Source organism: Ovis canadensis, chromosome X (assembly GCF_042477335.2).
Source record: "Ovis canadensis isolate MfBH-ARS-UI-01 breed Bighorn chromosome X, ARS-UI_OviCan_v2, whole genome shotgun sequence".
Classification (NCBI taxonomy): Eukaryota; Metazoa; Chordata; class Mammalia; order Artiodactyla; family Bovidae; genus Ovis; species Ovis canadensis.
The window spans coordinates 140,275,735-140,296,024 of NC_091727.1; the positions used below are offsets into that span (position 1 = coordinate 140,275,735).

Below are 20,290 nucleotides of genomic sequence, written 5' to 3' on the forward strand. Positions count from 1 at the left end.
CATTTGTTTTGTTCTTTTCTTTACAGGGTCCTTTTATTTCCTTCTGCTACTTTTACTTCTTATTTATCTCATATGGCTTGAGTAGGTTAAATAAAGAGACTAGTGAGATTTTGCTTATCTCTTTTAACAATGCCATGGCCTTAAACAAACTCCTTCATCAGTTAACATAATAAAGTCAAGGCAGCTGCATATCTATGTATAGAATAACCGTATTGATTTATCCTAGAACAAGCTTATAGTTATTTGAAAAATAACAGCATCATAATTAGAGCCAATAACCACACTCAATTTAAGAAATAAAACTGCTTTTCTTTTAGAAAAGTTGCTACAGAATTGGTAGTGAGAATACAATTTTCGTTATGTATCTAGAATATATTAATCAAAATTCAATGCATACTTAGGTTGAATATAAAGGAAATCAATCTAAGTTATGAAAGAGGAGAGCAAAAAATTTGTATTGAATATTGAAATGGCAAAAAACAAAATATCAGTCTTTTATGTTCTCAGTATTCAAAGTCAAAGAAAAGAAGTTCCCTTTTGACTTTAAGGAAACCAAAAAGTCATCACTTCTGGACGTATCATTACCTGAATTCTGAATCATCAGCTGTATGTTGAGACTAATAATACTGTAATATCCAAAAGCTTGCAAAGCATCTAATGCTTTATAAAAAAAAACAGTAAGGCACATTTACTTACTTGGCTGCAAGTACTTTTGTCTAAAGAGAGAAAAACATTAAAGTTCGTAAGCATTATAAAAGTGCACATTCCACTTACTGGTAACATTGTTTTTAGTCCTGAACGAAGGAATTCATTCCTTAAATGTATTCGAAAATCAAGCTCATAAGGAGATGTGACAAGCGCATTTATAAACTGCATGCAGGCCACCTGCAATTATAAAGCAAACTGTGTTAAAAAAAAGTTCATTTAATTAAAGAAATACTTAATGCTTTCAGATAACATTTTTCCATATACTAAAGGCATACAAACATACATTATGAAATGTATTAAGAAAGGCAAATATTTATATAAGTATAATGACTATGACTTTATACTACAAACAAAGAAATTAACAATAAAGTTTCGATGTCCAGAGCAATTCTAATGAAGGTAAAATGCATGGTCAAGTACTGCTGTATTTTGCTAAACTATATGAAGGAATATGATATTTTCTCTGAAAAACTAAAATTTCCAACAGTATGGATATAGAACCCTTTAAAAAGATCATAAAATGTATCTTCCATTTCCAGCTGTCCTCAGCATGTACTTGGTCTCAATTCTATATGATTATAAACACTTTCCTAAAATAAATCAAATAAAGTTTTGAAAGTATGATATTAAAGAGTAGTGATAACTTAGAGCTATTATTACACTGATTTATACTTGCTCCATTCTGTTATTAAATGGATCTACACAAAATATAGACTATTAAAATATACGATTAAGATGAATTAATTTACTACATAAAAAATGAATGCAAGTGAATTAATATCAACTAGAAGGCACAGTGACAGAAACACTCATGTGCATTGTATGATAAAGTAAATATAAGAGCTTGTTTTCAAGTTAACATGATTCTTTACTTAGATTGATGTTAGAAAATGGGTTTTGGTTTTCCTCTGATATTGCGCCTCCTTATTAAAAAAGAAGGGGGAGTTATTTTCTGGTAATGGCAAGCTAGTAGAATATCAACCAAATGCTAATTGTCAGGTATTCCAAAGATTTTCCTCATTTTTTAAAAATGCTCAAGTCTAAGGCAATTGGCTGACAGTTTAACTGAAGAGCTGCACATTGAAACTGATTATTTTTAAAGTACATAATGAGTAGTTAAGAGTGTTCAAAGAGCTGAATGCAAGGGGACCTCTGGAAAATATCAGATTTAGTAAAGATGCTAACTATATATAGAAGGGGACACAAATAAATCAATAGTTAGCATGAGAAAAACACCAGCAAAAGAAAAATATTTCAAATGTTATTCTGACTTGACCTTATCTAGACCTGTCATTATGATAGTGTTTTTTTCAAGTACAGACAAAACATTAAAAGGTATATTGGTTTTATGTTTATATCTTTATGTTATACAGTTAAGCTGCTTTGGGGTGGATTAGCCTATCCAGCTCACAACCAGGTTCAAAATTCAAAAGTTGCAGGCATTAAAGGGGATGATCAAGGTTGTCTTTAACATTATTAGCTACCTAAAAGATAATTAAAGAATGTAGTCTAATTTCTATGAATGCTCAAATGTCAAGCTAAATCACTGAGACATCTGACTAAATATTTGCTATTGACTTGGCATTACCTTAAAAGTCATATCAGGTAAGTTATTATGATGCTTATGCCTTAATGTGTTACTTAACCTTCCTATTCATAATAAGAAAATGTTTAAGTCTTCAAATAGTTTAAATAGGCTGGAATATAAGTTTGCACAGCATACATGTCCATAGCTATATTATCATTGTATTTGCATGACTGATTCTTGTTACGTTACAACTATGACCTGACCGAACAAGCCAAAGTACATGTCCAATCCAAAATTAATAGAGAGAAAAGTTGCCATCTGCTAGGATTGTTTTTGCCAGAAGAAATTCTAGCTTAATGGCTTGTATTAATATCCTACAAGTAAAGAGAACATTTCCATAAAAAGAAAACAGTTAATGAGTCTTGGAATTGTACCTTTATACAATAAAAATATTTGGATCAGGAAATAATAAAAATAGTAAAAGTCAAAAAATAATGAATGTAACAACATCTAAATAATTCCACATTTAGTAAAATAAATGTTGCAATGCTATTAAATGCTTAACATGTAATGTATAAATATTGAATATATAACTAAATGTGGAAAGTAAAGTTACAGCCATTGACTATAGTATAAAATGATTAGCAAATACTTTGAAGTTAATATTTTAAACAGGTAAAGCACTGATTTATCAACATACTATTTGTTATCAAATTCTAATGGATATTTAATTAATTACAAATAACATAAGATGAATATTCATATCATTTTCCAACATAATCTGCTAAAGCAATGCTCTTTAAGAGGAACATCTATATTGAATTGATATGGAGAACAAAAAAATCTTTTTAATTATCTCCACCTCTTTATATTACTGTACAATTACTGCCCAGGAGCAAAATCAATCCAATTGTCACTATTTACAATTACAAAGTTAAATTTTTAAAGTGTAATTAGTTTAAAGGGCTGAATATATTATTACTTAATTATAAACTTGAAATATCCATTTTGTAGATTCTGAATTTATAGTTAACTACAAACTCCCAAATTATTATCATCATTATTATTTTCTATTAGCATTTGTTACCAGACAACTTAGGAGTTTTACATAACATAATTCACCATCTAACCTCATCATTACAACCACCATATGAAGTGTTACTATTATACTCATTTCACAGTTGATGAAGCTAAGACTCAAAACAAATAATTTATACAAGGTCACACAGAAAGGAGGAAACTCATGATTCTAAACCATGTAACTTTACTCCAAATACAATTTCCAGAACATTCAGATGCCTAACCAACTCCATTCCTAGACTAACACAACAAAAGACTTTAAGAATGGGTAAGATAATAAAATTTAAGTAGCACATCATATTTAATATATTCCTGCTGCTGCTGCTGCTAAGTCGCTTCAGTCGTGTCCAAGTCCGTGCGACCCCACAGACAGCAGCCCACCAGGCTCCCCCGTCCCTGGGATTCTCCAGGCAAGAACACTGGAGTGGGTTGCCATTTCCTTCTCCAATGCATGAAAGTGAAAAGTGAAAGGGAAGTTGCTCAGTCGTGTCCGACTCTTGGCGACCCCATGGACTGCAGCCCACCAGGCTCCTCCATCCATGGGATTTTCCAGGCAAGAGTACTGGAGTGGGGTGCCATTGCCTTCTCCGGTTTAATATATTAGGAATACCTAAATTTGAAACTACAGGTTAATTAGAAAAACATATTTATTTTAACAGTATGTTGTTTAGTATATAAAGTGGTTATCATATGTCAATTAGACCAATAAAAATGAAGTCATCATCATAATACATAATGGAATACATAATACATAATGGAAGGAAAGAAGAAAAGGAAAAGAGAGGAAGAGTGAGAAGGAAGGAAAGAGGGAGGGAGAAAGAGAGGAGAGGAGATAGAAAATAGTCCCTGGAATGTGTTAGATTTTGCTTTACATAATATAAGCAATGCTCTATGGGCAGTATCAATCATCCAACATAATGGCCTCTCACTCTCCTTAACTTGCTGCCAGGCCCACTCCCTCCACTCCTTATTCAGCATGGATGTGCCTGCAAATACATCATACACACACACATACACACACACACACATAAACATGCTATTCAATATGCAGCCACTAACTACAATTTAAATGTAGCTTGATTACAATTAAGTAAATTTAAAATCCAGTTGCTTGGTCTCATTAGCCACAATTCAAATGTTCAACAGTCACATGTGGCTAGTGGCTCCCATACTGGACAGCACGGATACAGGAGTCTGCAAAGTCTGACCACGTAGCACTGCACTGGACACTTTAAATTAAAAACAGCTCTGTCCCAATATCTAAAACCTAAGCTCCTAGGGGGAAAACATATTCACGAATAATGAAGCTTTCAAAATTGGTATGTTCAACTTCCAAATATACAAATTTTTAAGAGCATGATTGAAGGATATTGTCCTCTTTCAATGAAAAATTAATCTACTTTCAAAAAATAAAAATCTAACTCCAGAGATAGAAAATAAAAAATTACGGGTTTCAAAAGCTAGAAAGAACATAAAATACACCAATCCAATATTCTCATTTATAGATAAGGAAACTGAAAACCTAGGAAGACTACCTCATTTGCCCCAAGAGTTTATAGCTAATGTGTTTGTGTGTGTTAGCTGCTCAGTCGTTTCAGACTCTTTGCAAGCCCATGGACTATAGCCTGCCAGGTTTCTCTGTCCATGGGATTTTTCAGGCAAGAATACTAGAGTGGGTTGCCATTTGCTTCTTTAGGGGATCTTTCTGATCCAGGGACAGAACCTGGGTCCCCCGTACTTCAGGGAGACTCTTTACCATCTGAGTCACCAGGGAAGTCCATATAGCTAATCAGAAGCCACAAAGATTGGATTTGAATACAGGTCTCATGACTTTTAGTCTTGAAATCTTTCTACCACCCTACAATGCACAAACTTGGCACTGCTGAATAGCATTTTCCCCTCCACTGGAAAGAAAACAAGTGCCTTTGAAATGAAATCACAAATTTCACTATCTAGATTTCATCTCCTGCTTATTTTCTTTATAATGCATCTAAGGTTCAAAATGGTCTGCCACATCTGTTTTAAATCCAGCTTCCATAAGAATTAAAATTGTAAAAGTCATAAGAAGTCTGAATTTTTTTCATTATTGATAAACATGCTAGGCTAGAACCAAGACTCTGATTTTTGACCAGTAAAAATAGTTGCTGTATTTGCAATGTTATTAAATCATCTCCTTATAAGGAGATACCTATACAATAACCCCACTGAATAAATGCATTAACATGTAGATAAAAGCTTTGTGCATGTGACAAAGCATCCAAGAATTTGTGCCATGTATAATTATGCTAAATTGAGTTACTATCAGTTTTTCCATAACATTATAAGCCTTCCTTTACCATAATAGTATACCTTCTTTCTATAATAATCACCCACATTCTTCAGTCAGAGGATACTAGTATCTTCATTGTCAGGTGTGGGGTATGGTATAGAAAGTGAAATATCACAAAATTGATTTTAAACTTTCTAAAGATATGGCTCTAAATTTGTTTATGGTTTTCTTTGTAACCCCTAATTGCTCCCAATAAAATGTGTAAAATATAACAGGTATATTATATTACCTTCGCTGTTCACCTGAAACTATCACAGCATTGTTAATCAGCTGTAACCCATACAAAATAAAAAGTTAAAAAATATACATACTGGGTAATAGTCATTAAACATTTCTAAATTTATTGACATGAGACATTACTATAAATAGAAACTGCATTCAGTTTCTTGCTTAAGTGATAGAGAGGGGAAATATTTAAAAGTAAATTATCCTCATTAAATTCCTTGGAAAATGCTACTTTTATTTTAACTCACCAACTCTGAAAACTATACAAACATATATCTGTCTGTGTGATCACAATTCACAGAGCTGCTGCTGCTGCTGCTGCTAAGTCGCTTCAGTCGTGTCCGACTCTGTGCAACCCCATAGACGGCAGCCCACCAGGCTCCACCATCCCTGGGATTCTCCAGGCAAAATCACTGGAGTGGGTTGCCATTTCCTTCTCCAATGTATGAAGGTGAAAAGTGAAAGGGAAGTTGCTCATTCATAGAGCAATGGAGTACAAAAACTGCCAACTCCAGGACATTCTCAAAACAGATTATCCATATTGCCATTAGCTCTGATAAACTGTGCTTTTAAAATGTTATTGACACTGTCAAATATTGACCTTATTAGGTACTTTGTTGACATTAACAAGGTCTTTCTTTATCCCAGCCCAGCAAGAGTTAGGAAGAAAGATAGTTTGAATCAAAGTAAGTGTCAACCAAGAAAGACACAAATATACAGAGAAAGTTAATTGATTCAAAAAATGGAGAATTCCAGGCACAGCAAAGCCATGTATGAAGAAGGATGAAATAGCATGAAATGTTCAGGAAATTGGGTACAAGCTGACTGGACCAACTCTATATGTAGCAGAGTGATAGAAAATGAGGTTAGAGATTTAGCAAAAGTTAGATGATGAAGTATTTTGTGTAGACTAGCATTAGACTTTACTCCTAGGGACTCTGGGAAGATATTATAGGATTTTTAGCAGTGATATAACAAAAACTGGCTTCCTTGGTGGCTCAACAGTAAAGAATCTGCCTGCCAATGCAGCAGACACAAGTTCTATCCCTGGGCCATGAAGATTCCCTAGCGAAGGAAATGGCAACCCACTCCGGTATTCTTGCCTGCCAGGACAGAAGAGCCTGGCAGGCTACAGTGCATGTGGTCACAAAGAGTCAGATAGGACTTAGTGACTAATCAACAACATAAAAGAACTGTATTTCAGAAGTATACCTTGTGGAAAATGATTTATAAGGGGATGGAATGAAGGGTAGAAGATATTTAAGAATCTATGGAAATGGAAAACATTGAGATGTGACAATGCCCTGAAACAAAGAAGCGGTGGGGAGGGGTGGGGGTGGTAGGGAGATCCTATAAAAAGGAAGGGAAATACAGTGCTAAGGCTGCAGAACTGGTAACATTTGGTGACTGAGGTAACATTGATGGAGAAGAGAAGATCTGAAGATGACTATTTATTTCTGGTTTATGATACCTGGTGGACAATGCTAAGGTTAACTAAGATGGGCAAAGAAGAGAAAAGCAGGTCAAAGTTAAAGAGACTGGAACAGGATAGACAGGATGAAGAAAAGAAGATAGGACAGTTAAGGACCACATTGAACTTGAAATTCAATAAGGAAGCAGCTGAATATATGCGATCTGTGAGTCAGGATGTATTTGGAATAGAAGAGTTCAGAGAGATTCATGTCATAGAAGCGCTGGAGGAAGTCATAAGGATGGATTAGGCTGCCAAGGGTAATGTACAGAATGAGCAAAGGGCCAGAGTAAAGGAGCAAAGGACTAAGGATAAAACTCTAGGAAGAAGTACATTTTACGGCCAAGCATAGACAAAAGAGATCTTCAATGAAACAAAGAGGTAAAAGAAAACAAGGAGAGCATGGCATCACAGAAGTTGAGGGAGGAGAGAGCTTAGACAGAGTGACCAATAGTGTTGAATGGAGCTGGAGAACCCTTATGATGACTTCCAAAGTGTTGTTGCTTTCTATATTTATGGAAGTCACTAGTGAACCCCCATTACCAAAAACGATGGATTTGGCAATTACTCAATTTTGAAACAGATTTAAAATGCAAGACATTCTTCTTTAAGTCAAGTTATTTTTGTATTTGAAACATGATTACATTGTATAAATATCTCTATACAACACCTTATTGTACTAATTCTACTTTTAAAATGATAGTAGTATAAAACTATCAAAATATCAAAGTTTCCTAAGTAATATCAGACATTTCTTCAACATAGTATTTAACATGCTCATTTATTTTTGAACAAATTTCCTCACTATTCAAAGCTCCAGTACCTTGTTTTATCATAAATGTGCAACTATTGACAAATGATAAATCATTTCTCCAAAGCTACTTCCTCATACGTGATGGTTTGAGTGCAAATTTACAAATAGGCTTAGAGTAAATTCTCAACAGTTGAGAATCACTGTGGAAAGATCTGCACTTCAAAGAATCAGTCAATATTTCTGCAGGGTTTGTCTATTTAAGCATGAGTATGTTTTGGAATGGAACTCTTTCTGAAGTGAATTCTTTAATTCCTACATTCTTAAAATATCTTAATTATAACTCATTATTATTATTATTATTATTTTGCTGACTCAGGGGCATGATTAAATATACGAGTTAGTGAGAGATGACAGAACACATAGATGCCCTCAGGAGCTATTCAGATATATAGGGCTATTTTCCCTGAGACCAAATGAAACTAAATGTTATAATTTTTGAATTACAGTTCCACTCTTTCATTATGTTTCTGTCTCCTCGCCCCTTGCTTTCGTTTTGTCAGCTGTTGCCTCTTGATCATCTCAGTGCACAAGTCTGGCATAAAGCATTTTCCAACTTCCCAACTCATGCTTCTAGTCTGCTATGGATAGACAATTGGGCCCAATAAGATACCACAGGGAGACAGGCTCTGATTAAAGACTAAAAGTCTTTGTCATCATGAGGCTTACTTGGTGTACTTGGTGACACTTTGTAGATTGCTCATATTTTCTTTTACTTCCTTTTTGGTTCCAAGTTATATTCCAAAATGATAAATCTCTCAAAACGGTGAGGTCAGGGTAAGTGAATCAACCATGTATTCACTTTTGTGTACCATATCTAATTATAACATGCACAATTTGTGAATTATGTTCAATGTGTTAGATAATATTTTTTTAGATGTATTAAATCAAAATAAAAACACTTCTGCACACAGCTTCTGAAATACTTTAAGACATATTGCACGTTTCAGAGTAATACCAGCCTGTGAAGACTAGGGCTTTTCTTGTAATATCTCATTGGAGGTTAGCTATATGACTTTCTCTTTCTATAAACAACTATTATTTGGAGGAATAAATTAGGAGCTGGGGATCAACATATACACACTAGTACACATAAAATAGATAACTAATAAGGACCTACTGTATAACACAGGGAATTATTATCAATATCTTATAATAGCCTATAATAGAAGAGGATATAAAAATATATACATGTCTGTGTGTGAGATATATATATATATTTTTATATATATATATATATATATATATATATATATAGCTGAATCACTTTGCTATACAACTGAAACTAACACAACATTGTAAATGAACTATACGTCAATATAAATATTTTTAAATAATAAAAATAAGTTAAAGGGAAAAAAAAACTATTATTAACACTCAGTATACCCTAGCTTTTCCTGCTGGGCTACATAAAAATTAGTTTCAACTATATGTTGGTATTAGCTCACTCTGTCTTCTCTGAAGGGACTGGCAGACTACTGTAGTCTCTTTTTTTACCTCCTGGAAACCCTTCTCCTGTCTCCCACTCTACCATATTACTGGTTTTCTATCAGCAAAGATAATTTTCTGGAAAATTCCTGTTGATCCTTCAAGACCCAATTAAATCATCACTTCATCACTGAAGCCTTCTCTGACTTATGCAGAATATACCTAAACTTTCCTTCCTTTGTGTCCTCATTAAACCATACCAGGACAAAAGGGACATGGCTGGAGGAAGCGCTGCTATTCCAAGCAAAGTGTTCTGCATGATAAAATGTTTGAGGGCATTTAAAAGTCTACAGCACATTTGGAAAACACCAGGTTTAGTATGGCTAAAACCGATGGTACATTTGGGAGAATGCTGGGGCCCAAGGCCAGACTGTTAGGTTGGGGCCACACCGAGAGAGCTCATTCATCGTGTTCAGGATTTTCACTTTTATCAAGCAATGGGTATAGGTTTCTAGGAATGCTACTATGTTAGAATCAGATTTACTCTTGAAGGATAACTGACAACAGTACAAAACACTTGTCTGGAGGGGAAGAATCTATCAGTTTGGGATACTAATTAGAAACTAGCTAGAATAATATTGCTGGGAGAATATAAATGCAGTGGAGATAGTGAAACTGGATAGATTAATAGTCTTTTGTAAAACTTGATGATTAATTGGATGTAGGGAACAAAGAAGAAAGAAGTCTTAAGGAAAACCAAAGGTTAGCCAGAAGATGATACCTCTATATTATCTAAAATGAGAAAGACAAGAAAAAGAGATGGCTTTTGGGCAGAAATCATATTAATGGAAAGAGAAATGAGCCAATTTTACTAAGAGGAGGTAGCATACACTGGTTAAAAAAAGTACTCTGGAGCCAGATACCCTAGGGTCTAATTGGGCTTTACCTCTTATTTACTATGTTACCCTAGAAAAGTTACCTAAACTCTATGAGTCTCAGCTTACTCATCTATTAAATGGGGATACTAGTTCTCCATCACTCTCAGAGACTTGGTATGAGATTTTAAAAGAGGTAACATATTAAAGTATTTAAAATATCAGCACATGGTTTATAAAAGCTAATTTGGCTTTCATATTTTTATGATGCTTCTAAAATATGCAGTTAGCTATTTGGACAGGTAGGTTTGAATACAGACATGAGCCACACAAACTCTGGGGAATCATTAGAATACAGTTGGATTTTATTAAAGCTAAAGAAGCAATTGAGAGTGATCAGATATATTTGTACATATAAATGTATATGTATTTGAGCCTATACATGTGGGTGCATATCTACATATATACAAAAATGATGACAGAATAGGACCAAGCAAAGAACATAGGGAATAAAATATCCAAGAAGAAGAAATGCACAAAGGAGATAGAGAAAGCACAATTAGGGGTAGGCAGAGAGTAAGGAGCCGATGGTGCCTAGAAAGGCAACGGTAGGAAAATTTTCAAGAAGGGAGCCACCAGGATTGGAAAGAAGTCACTGGATTTGGAAATTCAAGAACCACTGCCATCAGTCTTTTTAAGAACTATGAAAACGTTGAGCTGTGAAAGTTAATTTAGGAAACAGAAGACAAGTATGGATGAGTCTTTTACAGACTTAGACTATAAAATGAAAAAGGAAGATGAGAGGCTACTTCAAAAGATAAGAAGGATCAAAAGAAGGCATGGGAAACTTGAGAAGTATGGAGAGACTTGAGAAGGCTACTCAGTTGAAGGAAAGTCGATGAACAGAGAACATACAAAGATATATGATTTATTGTCTATTTCTTGAACTACTGAAGATAATCAAACTCCTATCATGGGTACAGAATTTAATTTTAAAGATGACCTAGAAAACCTCTGTGAGAAGTTAATAACCTGTTTGAAATCCAAAAAGGATGGGGGAGGGTTGTTATTTTAAAATAAAATTAATCCTGTATTTTAACAGAATTACTTCAGATACTGAAATAACATTTTGAGAAGTCTCAGGATGCAGAAATAGAAAAGTAATTCTGGTAAAACACAGTACTAATTTTATTTTTTAAACAACAGATTTAAACTTTTGTTTTTCATGCTGCATTCTGAATATATTTTGAACTTTCAGATATTTTTTTCATCCACATGAAACAATGCAAATAAACAAACCCACTTCACAATTCTTGTGAGAGTAATTGTCTCTGTATAAAACAAATTATTAATTTTTTACCTCACTAAAACAGGAAATTTCAAATTGTGATTTGTATATCTTTGCATCTGTAATCTGTCTTCAATAACTTGAATACCTAGCAAGATAATGATCCTTCCATATGTTACTTGTTAACAATTTGCCATTTTATCATTCCATTCAGTCCAGCTTCCTGAAGGCTAGCAAATGTCACTCTCATTTCACTGTGTAGGCTGAACTATTCTATAGCAGGGGTGTCATTTTAAAGGTCAGACAATGCAGTAAACAAATACTGACATCACAGAAATCTGGCTTCAAATCACAGCTTTACCTCTCAACAGTTGTGTGAGTTTAGGTGAGTGATTTGAGTAATGAAAACTTTGAATACAGACATTAACATTTAATTCCTCCTAAGCAAACTCTAGAAGACGAGAACAAACTCCTACATATGATTGAAAGTTGGTGAAATTTAGGTAAGCCCAGGCACATAAATATAAACAAAGATTTCAAGCAGTCATCTAAAAAAGACAGTTTCCAAACGTTTCGGTAGAGATACTGTATTTTATTGAGAGAAAATGATATAAGAAGTATATTTTTAAAAAGGAAAGCACTGGTACCTCATTGTGGTTTTGATTTGCATTTCTCTAATAATGAGTGATGTTGAGCATCTTTTCATGTGTTTGTTAGCCATCCGTATGTCTTCTTTGGAGAAATGTCTATTTAGTTCTTTGGCCTATTTTTTGATTGGGTCGTTTATTTTTCTGGAATTGAGCTGCAGAAGTTGCTTGTATATTTTTGAGATTAGTTGTTAGTTGCTTCATTTGCTATTATTTTCTCCCATTCAGAAGGCTGTCTTTTCACCTTGCTTATATTTTCCTTTGTTGTGCAGAAGCTTTTAATTTTAATTAGATCCCATTTATTTATTTTTGCTTTTATTTCCAGAATTCTGGGAGGTGGATCATAGAGGATCCTGCTGTGATTTATGTCTGAGAGTGTTTTGCCTATGTTCTCCTCTAGGAGTTTTATAGTTTCTGATCTTACATTTAGATCTTTAATCCATTTTGAGTTTATTTTTGTGTACGGTGTTAGAAAGTGATCTAGTTTCATTCTTTTACAAGTGGTTGACCAGTTTTCCCAGCACCACTTGTTAAAGAGATTGTCTTTACGCCACTGTATATTCTTGCCTCCTTTGTCAAAGATAAGGTGTCCATATGTGTGTGGATTTATCTCTGGGCTTTCTATTTTGTTCCATTGATCTATGTGTCTGTCAGAATGGCTGCGATCCAAAAATCTGCAAGCAATAAATGCTGGAGAGGGTGTGGAGAAAAGGGAACCCTCCTACACTGCTGGTGGGAATGCAAACTAGTACAGCCACTATGGAGAACAGTGTGGAGATTCCTTAAAAAATTGCAAATAGAACTACCTTATGACCCAGCAATCCCACTGCTGGGCATACACACAGAGGAACCCAGAATTGAAAGAGACACATGTACCCCTATGTTCATCGCAGCACTGTTTATAATAGCCAGGACATGGAAACAACCTAGATGTCCATCAGCAGATGAATGGATAAGAAAGCTGAGGTACATATACACAATGGAGTATTACTCAGCCATAAAAAAGAATTCATTTGAATCAGTTCTGATGAGATGGATGAAACTGGAGCCAATTATACAGAGTAAAGTAAGCCAGGAAGAAAAACACCAATACAGTATACTAACACATATTTATGGAATTTAGAAAGATGGCAATGACGACCCTGTATGCAAGACAGGAAAAAAGACACAGGTGTGTATAATGGACTTTTGGACTCAGAGGGAGAGGGAGAGGGGGGGATGATTTGGGAGAATGGGAATTCTAACATGTATACTATCATGTAAGAATTGAATCGCCAGTCCATGTCTGATGTAGGGTGCAGCATGCTTGGGGCTGGTGCATGGGGATGACCCAGAGAGATGTTGTGGGGAGGGAGGTGGGAGGGGGGGTCATGTTTGGGAACGCATGTAAGTTTTAAAGATTTTAAAATTTAAAAAAAAAAAAAGGAAAGCACTGAAAAGAAATCCTCCCAAGTAATAAAAAATATAAAATATTGGCCTTAAAAGGCACACCATAAAAGTTTATCCAAACTGCTCATCATAGAGTAGAAGCAATAATTAACAAAATTCCTCAAATATTTGGAAAGGGATTACACTTCTGTGGCACTACAGTATTCTCTTTGGACAAGCCAATTATCTGCTGTTGTCTGAAACTCTGGCAAAAACAGGTAACAACATATAACAATACAATTAAAAAGGAGAAAAGAAACTGTTTTATATCAGGTAAGAAATGTTAATAAATACTACTAAATAATTTGATAAAATTAAATTTGGAATCACATTCTCTTTGTTGAATGACACCATAAGACTTTAAAAAACATTTCAGAAAGTGTTTCCCATGGTACATTAAATGCTAAACACTATCTAAAACAAAGAGATGAGCATCATAGACCAACAAAACTGGCATCGGATTTCACTATGCCACTTACAAACTGTGGCAGGTTTGACAAGTTATGTACTCTCACTTAGCATATTTGTCTCATAGGTAGAATGGAGACAATAATAGTACCTACATTGCTAAGTTGTTGGAGCATTAAACCAGATAATACATATAAATCAAAATGTTTAGTCCAGGGTATCACACTATAGGAGCTCTCATCACAAAAGAATAAAGTTTTCTTTCATAAAATGGCTCATTTCTTAAAATTATCTCACAAAATGTAACAAATTTTATAATTTTATAAAGAAGACATGTGGGCTGGATCTACACAGGGTTATGAAACACACAATGACCTAAGAAGTAGAAGTCAGTCCCCTCTATTCTGGGGAGTCAACCTTCTGAATGCTGCGTGAATGGCACACACAAAAAAGACATGTATTTAGTTTTCTTAAATTTCTACAACAAGCCCATACAGACTTCATTAACACTTGTTCGGATAATGGCATTAGCTGAACTGTTTGTCCTCTTGCCCTGATTATTGCTAAGGCTTTAATTTCCATGACTTAGTACACTAATTACTAAATTTCTACCCAAATATTAATGATAATAATGATTAATTTATAATAATTCAAACTACTCTTCCTCACTTTAAGCAAATTATCATCTTCACAGACAAAACTTCTGGCTTCTATGAATGCCGAAGGAACAGGAAAATTTTCATTTTGACATTCCCTTCTATTTAAATGCTAGCTAAAGTGGAGTTAGTGTCATACAAAATGAGTACTGCATTAGCCAAAAAAAGTTCACTTGGGTTTTTCCGTGAGATGGTACAGAAAAACCCGAACAAAAATTTTGGCCAGTGCAATATAACCCTGGAAGCAATTTAAGACAAAACTAACTTACCTGTAATTGCAAAGCTTCATGGTTTTCTAATCCTTCCACAATTGGTGAAAATCGTTCTCTGTTATTTCGTTCTGCTGCTGTAGTTATCGCCCCTAAAAGTTTATCTAGACTATAGAGAAAAAAAAAAGAAAGAAATACATCTTAAACACACTATATGAATACAGGTTATCTCTTATACACTCTTCCCTGTTTTCAGGTGCTTGATGTTTATATGAAAGTGAAAGTGAAGTCACTCAGTCGCGTCTGACTCTTATGACCTGTGGACTGTAGCCCACCAAGCTCCTCCATCCATGGGATTCTCCAGGCAAGAATACTGGAGTGGGTTGCCATTTCCTTCTCCAGGGTGATTTTTATATAGACCATCACAATTTAAGAATTGTGTTCTTCTCCACATATTTCTACAACTCAAATATTGATAGCATTAAATAACATTACGGCATCAAAAAAAATTCAATTTGAAAATCCTGAGGAAAGTCATTTTTCTGGGTGACATTTTAAATAATACTTAATTGATAAACATTAAAATTTTAAGTATTGAGTTTTGATATTACATGTATTAACATAGTTTTTTTTTTAAGCACAGCAAAATAACATTACATAGATATTAATGTCACTTAAACATGGTGGCATCTACAGCTATTCAAAGTTCATTCAAGTGTAATCAGACTGTAATTTTATAATGAAGTGCAAGAAAGAGTATATATTTTTTAAACAACTTTTAAACAATTCTTTGAAAATGGAACAAGGAAAAAGCCTAAAAGAGAAAGCCCAGTAAATTAAAGAAGCATCTATAATTACCTAACACAAGAAACTTATTTACATGAACAAAAATATTGGTAGCTATCTCTGTACAGTGTCTGAATCAAATGAACCTCTCTGTAGTATACTACTCACATCAAGCTATATCTGAAATTATAATTAAGTCATAAAATATACCAGACTAGGTTGCATTATGTGAATTAAGTACTGAAAACCTAATAGACTAGGAAAATATTTCATAGTCATATATAAACTGATTTTCCTATAAAACCTAAGGAAGCTTTATTTTTGCATATGTTATCTCATTCTCATAAGACAATGTTGTGTGATATTTTTGTTCAATGTTTGTCTTTCAGTTTTGAAGGATAAACCAACACTAAGAAACATTTCATTTTATTCCAAGAGGTAAGAGAAAGTCAACATATTAGAATATTCTTAAATCTTTGCCTGCCTCTATTCTAATTCAAACTGAAATGATTACTGCCACACAGAGTGTTTAGAAAAAAGTATTCTAGTTCATATCCGTAACAGGTATTTCATTCTTTATCACAAGGGTTTCTTAACAACTGGACATCAAACCTATAATTTTGCTTCTGATTGAATATTATTTCAGTAAGAAGTGATCTAATGTGTTGTCAGCAACAACTTGCTGAAAATGGTACATACATGCATCCTGAATGATTACCAACAGCCTTTTGTTCTTTTTAATCAGTTAGTTGCATTCCATGAATAATTGCTTTATTCTTTCACTTACCATACACAGATAAAGTAAAGCACTACTGTAAAATAATAGTACAGAATAAAAGCATCTGGTTAATTCTGTTAGTTAAAGAAGTCAAATTTTCTGATGTGCATGGATGAGGATGTATATTGTGTAGAGTGTGTATGTGAATGTGCCTGTGTGTGTGTTTAGCCAAAATTACTCCTTAACTGATCTTTCCCTACGTTTCTAATAATTGCTTTCCCTTCAACTAGATAAAATTCTAATCATTCACTTTGAATATCCAACACTGAAGAACTTCCCATTAGGATTCTATCTTTTTAAACCTGTTTTTCAAAGAATCAAAAAATAGCTAAAATGTAAACAGATAAGATAAAAATACCAATTTTTCTCCTGAAATTTAATACTATTTTCATGCAAGCTATCAGGTGGCACTAGTGGTAAAGAATCTGCTGCCAATGCAAGATACACAGGAGACATGGATTCAATCCCTAGGTCAGGAAGATCCCCTGGAGAAGGGAATGCGTACCCTCTCCAGTATTCTCAGCTGGAGAAATCCCATGGACAGAGGAGTCTGGTGAGTTACAGTCCAAGGGGTTGCAAAGAGTCGTATACAACTGAGCAACTGAGGACAGGTGCATGGTATCAAAAGAAATAGCACAAATTTCTCAATTTCTCAAGTGTCATTTCTATGCAGTTAATGTTAATGACAAAGCAATACTTACATGTTCTCTTCTCCAACAATGCAAATAGCTGAAAGTATTTTCACTATTTCAGTCATCATGTTGGGTTGTTTGGGGTCAATTGCTCTTGCTAGGAGTAAAAGACTTCTTTCATCTCCTAGAATCCTTTGTAATCCAAACTAAAGGGGAAAAAAAAACTTTATTTCAAAATATTTTGGAGTCATATCTTTAATTTTAAAAAACAAAACAATGATTTTCTAAAAACCCATGCCTCCACATTGAGGTTCTATTTAATTAAATGAATGTTCTTTAAATTCAATTGCTTTTTATTTGAAATGACCACTTCTTGGATTTTAGGTCCTTTTATGAGATTCGATCTCCATTATCCTAACTAAACATTCCATAAAAATTTGGAAGAAATATGCAGCAATCAGTATTTCCTCAATAAAGAAGAATATGTAGCTGTTCTACTTATGTCATTGGTTCTCGTTGGAGACATCTGGAACTCATGATTAAATTTTCCAATATGTTTGTATGGAAAATTAAGTTGAACAAAAAGGGAAAATGTTGAAGAGCTCTTTTGTATACTACATGCCAGTTAAAGAAGCTACAAATCTCTGTATGGGTTTTCCCATACCTTCTCTCTTTTAGCCTCCCTCTTTCAAGTAGCTGTGGTACATAGCAAAATTATAACCCCAAAGAAGTGGAGCGTGGGTTTTATTGAATACTGCATGTCACAGTCAACTAGGCAGAGGAGACAGACACCATCTTCATTGATTTCCTAGGCTTAAATATATGCATGCAAGTGTGCATCACAAGAATGAACAGGTAAAGAAATGTTGAAGAAAGCCCCAAACTCGGGTTTTCACTACATAAAGAAGGTCACATTTTCTTTGATCTTTGGCCCACAAGGTATTTCTCAGATTTCTTATGAAATATGTTTGCTTGTTTTTACAGTTTAACAGTGGAATTTGACACTATTTCATCATTGCAAAATTGCCATTTCAAGCTAACCTTTACTGAAGTACCACACACTTGAATATTTTCATGGTTTCTATTTTCTAAAAAAATTCAGGAGAAAACAACATGAGCCTTAGCTATAATAATAACAAAATACATAGAGATAAGACAAAAAAGGAAATGGAAAAGACAAAATGAAAAAGAAGTAAAGAAAACAAAAGGAAAATGAATATATAAAGGTGGGTAGTAAACAATAAATAGTAATTAAAATAAATGAAAGTTTGTAAAATGGAGAGATAGATGATTACTATACAATTACCAAACTTAGAATAACTTTTAAAATCAGTTAAACTGACAGTGAAATCATTAAATTTTTCAAATTTCCATTTTATTATTTAAAGGTAGTTTCTAACATTGGAGAAGGAAATGGCAATCCACTCCAGTAGGGAAATACTCAAAATAAAAATGAAGATATGAGAAATGATGGAAAACCATCAACCTAAACATTAGAGCAATATTATAGCAATGGAAGTTAAAGGGCAACGGGTTCCTTTTCATAATTGTATTATTCTATGTACTATATAAGCAAAAAGAGTTTTTGAAGTAGGTAATCAAAACCTTTGAGGTCAGTAAATTTGATACATAAATCATTTCAGATGAAAGTTTCATGCTTTGATTATGACAAATTCAATACAACATGAAATTGATATATCACTGTATATTTTTTAATGTAACTTTATGCCTATCGTTTCAGATGCCTATAATTTAAAACACTTATCATTTAGTCATGTTCCTAGCACCAATGTAAAAGACATTAACATGCTCTAACTAAAGCTTAGCCTTAGTTTACAGTAATCTAAATCAAACCATCATGGTCTCCCTCCTACCCTGTTAGTGGGAATGCAGGAACAGTAACTAGTAGAACTAGCATATGAGCTAGAAATCTCACTGCTGGGAAGATATCTGGAGAAAACCATAACCTGAAAGGAAACATACACTCCAGTGTTCATTGCAGCAATGTTTAATATAGCCAAGACATGGAAGCAACCTAAATGTCCATCAACGGACGAATGAATAGAGATGTGGTACATGTATACAACGGAGTATTACTCAGCCATCCAAAAAGAATGAAATGCCATTTGCAGCAACATGGATGGACCTAGAAATTATTTTATGAACTGAAGACAGACAAAGACAAACATATATGATATATGATATCATGGTATCATTCGTATGTGGAATATAATAAAAAAGAAAAAAAAAACTTATTTACAGAAACAGACTTACAGATATCAAAAACAAAATTATGGTTACCAAAGGGCAAATGTGGTTGGGGGAGGGATAAATCAGTAGTTTGGCATGAACACATATATACTATAATATATAAGATAAATAACCAACAAGGACCCACTGTACAGCAGAGGGAACTTTGCTTAATATTCTGTAATAACCTATATGAGAAAAGACACTAATAAAGAACAAATACATGTATGTATGTATAACTGAATTACTTGGCTGTATAAATGAAACTAACACTACATTATAAATCAACTAATTATGTATTGGCATATCAACTGCTGTCTCCAGGGAAAAGGCTCTATAGGAAATCTCACTAATATGACTTTCTCTACTAACTATACTGATTACACTCATACCTGGAAAGCTGTAAGAATTCACTACTCAAACCAATAAGAATTTAGATCAGACTCCTAATTTTACAGGTTAGGTGACTGATTGGCAGAGAGGTCAAATGATTTTCTAAAGGCCACACAACTTAGTGGCAAAGCAAAGACTCTGTCTCCTGATTTCTAGTACTGTGTTATCTTTCCATTTATTTCTTAGTTTTCCTCAGTTGAAAAGAGAGATCCATCCTGAGAAGCAATGTTCATTAACTGCTTTCCTGTTAGGTATCACATTCTGCATAATTTTATCATCAAAGACTACGAGCTCAAAAGTTGAGAAATTCTGCAGTAATACTGATCGAAATCTTTTCAGAAGAAAACTTCCAAGAACAGC

General features: G+C 33.9%; 1 protein-coding gene across 6 annotated transcripts in view; it reads right to left on the reverse strand.

Moving 5' to 3' along the window:
* The window catches only part of DIAPH2 (diaphanous related formin 2), a 968,993-nt gene that overhangs the window by 668,451 nt on the left and 280,252 nt on the right, over nt 1-20,290 (reverse strand). For all 6 annotated transcript variants that reach the window (XM_070291115.1, XM_070291113.1, XM_070291114.1 and 3 more), the window contains 3 exons: nt 17,357-17,493; nt 15,152-15,260; nt 775-885 (listed from right to left, as the gene is read on the reverse strand). In XM_070291115.1, coding sequence (XP_070147216.1) covers nt 775-885; nt 15,152-15,260; nt 17,357-17,493 — 357 coding nt within the window. The remainder of the gene's footprint in view (nt 1-774; nt 886-15,151; nt 15,261-17,356; nt 17,494-20,290) is intronic.